This window comes from Danio aesculapii, chromosome 18 (genome assembly GCF_903798145.1).
Source record: "Danio aesculapii chromosome 18, fDanAes4.1, whole genome shotgun sequence".
Lineage (NCBI taxonomy): Eukaryota > Metazoa > Chordata > Actinopteri > Cypriniformes > Danionidae > Danio > Danio aesculapii.
Window position 1 is genome coordinate 20,613,043 of NC_079452.1, and position 8,441 is coordinate 20,621,483.

General features: G+C 34.9%; 1 protein-coding gene across 1 annotated transcript; it reads right to left on the bottom strand.

Moving 5' to 3' along the window:
• Positions 1 to 322: 322 nt before the first annotated feature.
• Positions 323 to 7,859, bottom strand: LOC130245683 (ATP-sensitive inward rectifier potassium channel 1-like). Its single transcript, XM_056478438.1, has 2 exons — positions 7,726 to 7,859; positions 323 to 1,941 (listed from the first exon to the last, which is right to left on the bottom strand). Exon 2 carries the CDS (start codon positions 1,931 to 1,933, stop codon positions 821 to 823), a length of 1,113 nt encoding a protein of 370 aa, XP_056334413.1. The 5' UTR covers positions 1,934 to 1,941; positions 7,726 to 7,859; the 3' UTR covers positions 323 to 820.
• Positions 7,860 to 8,441: the final 582 nt, after the last annotated feature.

An 8,441-nucleotide genomic window follows, 5' to 3' on the forward strand; every position in this document is an offset into this window, starting at 1 on the left:
CAAGTCCCATACTTAAGTATTACAATTACATTTTTCTAAATTATATAAATGTAAAGTATTTATTACATATTTAAAAACAATGAGGACGTGCTATATAAATCATAAAATTGTGTATGTGTGTTTTCATTAAATACAAATTGTATTTACATGTATTTACATAGCCTCTATGCCCTCTGTATATAATTCCTAGATTTTTGTCAAACTGAGTTTGTCATCTGTACTGTTACGCCCTCGTGTGGTGATTTTTAACTGTGAAATCTGGAAAATGCTTGACTGCTGAAGTTTTTATAATGCCATTTCAATGAAAAAAAAAAAAACAATCACGTTTCATTTTTTATTTTCATAAAAAAAATGTATGTACAAATAAAGTACAAAATTATATTTACACATTCACTTATGCAAATTTACAATAAATCTACAAATGTAACAAGAAACAACATCCCAGAGTGATTCAGAGCACAAAACCACCAGCTGGAATCTGAGATACAGAGGATTTTTTGAGTTTTTTTTAAGTCAATCTCAAATTAATTAATTGCCAGTGGATACTCAAACTCCGAAATCAATGTCTACAGTAACAGAAGAACAGAATGTCAAAAATTTTCAATTCTGTCAGGTGGAATAGACAAAAAACATTGCTTTGTGAAGAGTAAAGCAGTGCATTTGATAAAAGAAATGGATTCCTGCAGTGTTGCCACTCAAGTGGTATTTCGAGATATTGAAACACTCGTCTCGCCTCTCATCCCCATTATGAAAGACATGAAGCATTAGTGTCCAATGTTTCGGCATAGTGCAAGATGTTGACCAGTCAGTCAAAAAAGCATTACATTTTGGTGCCATTTGGCGGCTCAATGTCAATCACCTCAAAGCCCTTGTTGTCAATGCCCTTGAGATGGAGATGGTTTCCGGGCTCATTGTGGTAGCAGTGGGAGCAATGTGCGGTAGGAACAGGCACCACTTTAGCAAAGTTGGAAAAGTCCACTCGGTATCTTCCCTCTTTGCTACGGGAGATGATCGGGAGAAAGTCATAGCCCCACATGATCTCCTGAGGAATGTATGAAGTCCTGACCTGGCAGGCAGAGCTGGTGGATTCAGCCATGCCATCGAGAAAAACCACGAGCTCAAAGTCCTGCTGATGCATAGTGTCCACAGCCATGTTGAAGAATGGACTGCTTTTGTCAATGATGTGGTACAGGGTTAAAGGACACACGAAAAACAGATTGTCCTTCCCAGCATCCACCATGAAGTCAATGCTGACCTGGTCCAGGATGACGGTCTCACCTCCAGTGACTGTTGTCCTCAGAAGCTTCCCGTAAATCTGACTGCCGATCATTAAGGTCTTGCGCAGGTTGGCGACACGGATTTGAAGGCAAAGAGTGCCTTTTTTGGGACAGATGACAGCGGATTCACTGAAGGTGATGGTTTTGGCTCTCTTTTTTGGAAGGGATATTTTGGTCATAACTATACCACACCAGAAGATGTTAATGAAGAGTCCTATGATAGTCTGGATTACAATCAGAGCCACACCTCCAGGACATTGGTCAGTGACGTATATATTGCCAAACCCAATGGTGGACTGGGTCTCCAGTGACAAAAGGAAGGCATACGTCATGTCATTAACGCTAAAAGCACATGGTTTATGGCTTGGTGTTGGATTCTGCCACAACAGGTCACCATTGTTTCTTGCCAACCAGTACCAGATTAGTCCGAAGAGAAACCAACTGAGGGTGAAGGATGCCACAAAATACAAGAGGATGAACCGCCATCGGGTCTCCACGAAGGTGGTCCAGAAGTCGAGGACATAGGCAAAGCGGTTTCGATGCATCACGTTGCCGAACTCGATGTTGCAACGGCCATCTTTGGTGACCAGGCGGTTTTTGCGCCCGCGCCGCTCTGACATGTACTCTTTAAACCACTCTCTCAAGGAGCGAGTCATTTTTGAGTCTGTAAAGAGAAGGAAAGAATATTAGATTGAAGGAAAAAAACAGCAAACTGTGGTTTCATTAGTTATGTCTACCAGTCTTTTATGTCTACCTTTTTTTATGCACATTTAGGAATATCGCAATAAAAATGCCAATATGTTAGCAAATATAAAAATTGTGCATAAACAAACATATGTGCATAACTAAGTTAGCAGAGCTCGACAATAAGGACTGCCCGATGGCCCGGGGCCAGCATGCAAGACACTCGGGACAGTGGACAGAATGTCTGCCTGAATGAAGTGGTCTCGGCTTGATTGAACTCTGGAGCGGATCGATTTTAGTGAGAACGCAATACGATCCAAGAAACTAACGAACCAGGCTATATTATAGTGTATTATGGTTGTGTACAGCTTTATGAAGAGAGAATTATGAGTAGGGCGGGGTGTCATTCCTACCAGTAAATGTGCGTTTCACGCCAAATACAAAAGTAAAACCATGCTGAAATATTACCGAGTACTGCTTATCCATTAGGAAAATTGACCGAAATGACCATCCGATAACATTCCACATTTTAATCTTATAATATTTTGCATTAGGCCTATTATTTTGTTTATTTCTGAACCGACACCTCGAAAGAAAGATCAATATAGATCTGCTTCATGACCTTACTGCAGTCTCGCTTTATCTGTTATTTCTCTTTATAATTTAAGACTATAATGCATAATTCTGCCAAATGCTTTTTTTTTAATAGATTGATTAATTCAATATATAGATTTTTACAAAACTTGACAACTGAAATGAGGCTAGGGTAGGGTAGGATAAACGATTTATGTAATAAAACAAAAATGTGCATATATTACAATGAAAACACATGTACCAAATAAATTCCAGCATGCACATCAAAAAAGTAATGTAACTTTGATTGAATATAGTGTGATAGAAGTAATGGACAAATCAGAGGATCGACCACACTGTGAAACATCCTTTAGTTTTGTTGGTCATTATTAAACCCCTCAACCAAAGTCTGTCATCACAGTGGTTCAGTATTATTATTATATTATTATTACCTCCTCATTTGTCCTGAATGTCTGCGCTCCCACCACACATTCATTTTATTTAATCTCCTGAGGCACAACTCGTATATTATAGAAGAAAAAAGACTTACAATGACTCCTCCTATCACGGCAAATTCCATTTTCCTTTTTGATAATCGACGCCAGTTTATCAGGAGCCTCTGCTTTACTTCGCACTCTTTTTTTAATGCAATTTTCCAGTTTTGCACATTGGTCTAATTCCCGTCTTTGGATGGAAACAGAGCTAATGTTCGAATGAGGACAGAGAATGTGTTATCCGTGTGTTATTAAAGACTGGTGTATTTATGGACAAACACTAGCTATTGTTATGAATCAGGTAAAATGGCCAAATATGTCCATGCTTTGTAATCAGTAAACATTTCTTCTGAATCCAGGATATTTTAAATAACATTACTAATAAATCAGCTGATTTAAAGCTGAGTCACAGCTGTGGTTTAATAGATTTTTTTAAAGGTATCTAAAATGTATTTTTAAATATTAATTTGACAATAGCCAATCTCTGATTTCTATACAAATTGTTGACGTCATAATACAGTATTAGAGCAAAAATAAGTCTTTATTAAATATTATCACATGACCAAAGTTGAGTAAGTTAGCTAAAAAAAAGTCATCAATTAGTAATTTTCTAGTTACTATGTCTGATAAGTAATTTAATTACAAATATACATATATACAGTTGAAGTTAGAATGTAGCCCTCGTTGAATTTTTTTTATTGTGTAGAATATATCGTAAATGATGTTTAACAAAGCAAGTATATTTTCACAGTATGTCTCCTACTTTTTCTTCTGGAGAAAGTCTTATTTTTTTTAAGTTTTATTTTGGCTAGAATAAAAGCAGTTTTTAAATTTAAGCCCCTTTAAGCTATATATATATATATATATATATATATATATATATATATATATCTAGTCTACAGAACAAACCATCGTTATACAATAGCTTGGCTTAACCTAATAACCTAATTAAACCTTTAAATGTCACTTTAAGCTGTATAGAAGTGTCTTGAAGAATATCTGGTCAAATATTATTCACTGTCATCATGGCAAAGATAAAATAAATCAGTTATTAGAAATGAGTTATTAAAACTATTATGATTAGAAATGTGTTGAAAAAATACTAATTCTGACTTTAACTACTTTTGACTTCTGATTAATAAACCACATCTGCTTTTATTATAAACATACTTGTTTTTGCATTGAAAATTAGTGAACATTTTTATGTTTTCTTTTCTCATGAAGCAATTTTGACTTCATGATTAAGATTATTTCCTTTCACATAAAGGTCTAGCCCACCTTAGCCCTGGTAAATATAGCAAGTTGCCAGTCAGTGATTGGTTCTGGACAGATTTTGCTCGTCTCAACACACACCATAATCTGACAACCACGCCCACTGGGGAAAGGAGGCAATGGGGACAATCCAACCCTCTCCATTGACTTTCAATTGTGGGAATCTGCCTGCTTGTCATTTCTGACTAATAACAAAAAATCAAATAAAAATGTCAAAATAATGCTGTAACATGATACAGCAAAACGCTAAAAACCCAGAACTTTTTATAAGCTATTGACCCACAAAGAAAAAAAAAAGAGCGTTTAAGGACACAAAAGTAGAGCACAATGTGTCATATTACTCTGAGAACAAACGTGATGTCCACTTGAGTGAAATGCAATCGCATTCTAGAAACATTCTGTATTTTAAACCTTGTCAAAGAAATATTGTAGAGACATATATAAAGTCTGTATGTCAGTGCCCCTGTTCCTTACCTTCTTCCTTATCGCCTGTATCCAGTTTGGTCTCCTCAAAAGCTGGCTTTCACAGTTGAGTAGTTTATAAATATATATGTCTGGGTTGTCAGCTTGTTTGCTGTACACCATGGCGCATAGCAGATTTTAGACATGCTTCTGTTTTTGTTATTAGTCAGAAATGACAAGCAGGCTTCCCGCTTTAGAAAGTCAATGAAAAGGGCTGGATTCCCAAGTGTGGGCGTGTCCTAAACATGCTCCGACTCTATCACTTTTTTTAATGCAATGCAAGCTTTTTTTTCCCTACTGGGCTAATGCAGTAGTGAAAATTCCAATGAGTATCTGGTGTATAATTAATGTTTGTCATATTGTTCGGTGCAAACAAAACAAGATTGTACAAAAAAATTAAATATGCTTTGTCCATGTGATTTAGTGCACTGCAATGGATTATGAAAGTGTTCCTAACAACAATTTAAGCTAAACTTTAATGATACTCTGTGGATAACCACACTGCACTGTAAAAAGGGATTACTCAAAGTGATTAAACCTGTTGCCTTAAAATCACACGTTTAATTTACTTTAAAAATGTAAGTAAATGTGTTGTAACTTAGAACTGTTAGGTTGACTTAGTAATTTAAAGGCAATTAGTTTACTCACTTTTTCAAAGAATTGCTTTTTACAGTCTAAAGTTAGCTTTACATAAAAAGTGAGTAAACCCATTGCTTTTAAAGCCATTAGTTGAATTTACTTAAAAAAGTGAGTAAACCCATTGCTTTTAAAGCCATTAGTTGAATTTACTTAAAAAAGTGAGTAAACCCATTGCTTTTAAAACCATTAGTTGAATTTACTTAAAAAAATGAGTAAACCCATTGCTTTTAAAACCATTAGTTGAATTTACTTAAAAAAATGAGTAAACCCATTGCTTTTAAAACCATTAGTTGAATTTACTCAAAAAATTGAGTAAACCCATTGCTTTTAAAACCATTAGTTGAATTTACTCAAAAAAGTGAGTAAGCCCATTGCTTTTAAAACCATTAGTTGAATTTACTCAAAAAATTGAGTAAACCCATTGCTTTTAAAACCATTAGTTGAATTTACTCAAAAAAGTGAGTAAACCCATTGCTTTTAAAGTGAGTAAAACCATTCCTTCACAATGATTAAGTAAATGAATTATGCACATAATTATACAAATTAAGTCAACTTAACCATTCTAAGTCACAATGGACTTACTTTTTTAAAGTAAAGTCAACTTTACAGGTTCACTTACTTTGTTAAGGTAAAGTAACTAATGGCTTTTTAAAGTGCAGGCAGTTACGATGCCGGTAAAAGTATTGATAGACACTTAGTCAGACTGTATCATATCCCTTAAATGTTCACATATTTCCTACTTTGTGTTTATTGAACCAATAAAGCATGTTCTCTGTGCAATCAATATTTTTAGATGCTGTAATTGTAGACTAAGTAATTATTAACATGTAAGAATTAGCCTTGTTTTAACCGGTACATCATGTACACCAAGAAAACTTTCTTTTAGTGTCGATTTTTTTCTCAATACACTCTACAAAGTCTGCACTATAAAAAATATGGTAACACTTTAAATTAATTATCCGTTAGTTAATGCTAGTTAACATATTTATTAACATTAACTAATTATCAATAATTTTGTAAAGCATTTGTTAATCATAGTTCAACATAAAATAATGCATTATTAAAATCCAAAGTTGTGCTTGTAACATTAGTTAATGCACCATGACTTATTTAGCTTAAATAAAATCAAGTAACTTTAACAAAGATGAATAAATACTGTAATAAATGTATTACTAATAGTTTGTTCATGTTAGTAAATACATTAACTAATGGACCATTAATTTAAAGTGTTAACAAAAATATTGTTACAGTACCTTCAATGTTTTAGTTATCTGAACTTGTAATAGTCAAAATGACTAAAAACAAAGCTGACTTTGTATAACTTTAGTTGCAATCTGATTAATTTAATTAAGTTAAAGTAACACCTTTTTTACAGTGTGCCCTGCAATGCCAACCTGGTGACATGGAATAAAATTCATTGGTGATTTCTATGTTGGTATTTTTAGCGAACATGCCTTGCATAATTCTGATAGAATCACCATCATAAAATATTATTAGAAATATCTCTCTTAACGAACACAAATATTTAAATTAGTTGATTCAATAAGCCTTAAAGAGACAGTTCACTCAAAAATGAAATTCTGACATCCTTTACTCTCCCTTCACTTGGTCAAATCCTAAATGAGTCGCTTTCTTCTGGTAAACACAAAAGATAGAAAAAATGCTGGTAATCATTGACTTTAATAGTCATTTTTATTTCTTATCATGAGAATTGATTAATTCAAGCAACCAATATTCTTCAAAATATTTTCTTCTGTGTTTAACAGAAGAAGGAAACTCATTTTAGGCACTCGAAGGTGAGTAAATAGTGAGTAAATTTTTATTTTTCGGTTCTTTTAAAGGTTTAAAACCACATGAGTGTGAGTAAAAAAAATGACGTAATTTTCATTTTTTAACGAACTATCCCTTTAAGCTGTCAGCGAATCCAAGCAATTGTGTAAGAGCTGCACCTGACTGTTTTCTCCGGCCTCTTATTTCACTACAGGGCTTTGATTCAGGGTCATTTTACTCCACTTGAATAATTATCGGTATTTAATTACAACAGTAAATAAGCGCTTTGATAAATGCAGGCGTTGCATGTTCAGGGCAGTTAGCTGTGGCTAATCTCTGCTTATCTGTCCTTCATGAGCGACTGAGTGCCGAGATCCATCTCTGAAGTGCGCTTAATGTTTAATGCCGAGTCTATTAGAGTACACATCAACGCTCAATTACAGAGCAGCCCGCAGTGCCAGATTTATGAACGTTCCCGAAATACCAGTGATGCAGACTCCATCAGAAGAGCAGAGATTTACACTGAAATTACGTGTAGATGTTCAGTAGCTTACCTGCTGGAGAAGTCTGAGAAGAGAGCTTGAGTCGCTCGCTGGTTCTCCTGCTCCTGAAGCCTTCCTCCGCTCTTATAAAAGCAAGCTAAAGCAGGAAATTGGAAATGAAGAAGTGTGTGTTACTGATTAATAAGCCGTATCACTCCTTAACTGTTTCACACTCCACTAACTCTTTCTTTCTCCCTACTTTCCCTTCAGGTGTCTCGAGTCTCTCCTTATGTAGGTTTCCCTCCTCCTCGCACATTCATCTCTTGTTTATGTATACACACACTTTGGGAAATCTATACACATGCAGGGTGCATTTACTTTTGCATACTCACACACACTCGACCCGCGATGTGCTGGTACCCCCAGAAGAAAAAGAAAAAAAAAAATCACATCACATATTTGTTTAGCATAAATATTCGTCAGCACTGATGGCTGTGCATTGAGGCTCCATGTACGGCTATGTATGAAGTCGTGCGAGCAGTGGTAAATAAACCCTGTGTTTTAGGTTAGCAGCCGAATCCAAATCACAGAGGTCAAAGGTCATGCTTTATTGCAACTTGGAGGTTTTGATTATGTGGAGGTAAATAATCATCACACTTTAGTTTAGGTACAGATTCTCACTATTAACTAGTGGCTTTTATATAAATCTCCTAAGTAATACACAACTACTACCAATAACTAATAATAAGAAATACATAAGGAGTTTAATCAATTCAAGATGATTTGTA

Excerpts from the sequence above, each read along its gene's own strand:
- LOC130245683 (XM_056478438.1), bottom strand. The coding sequence starts at position 1,933 with ATGACTCGCTCCTTGAGAGAGTGGTTTAAAGAGTACATGTCAGAGCGG.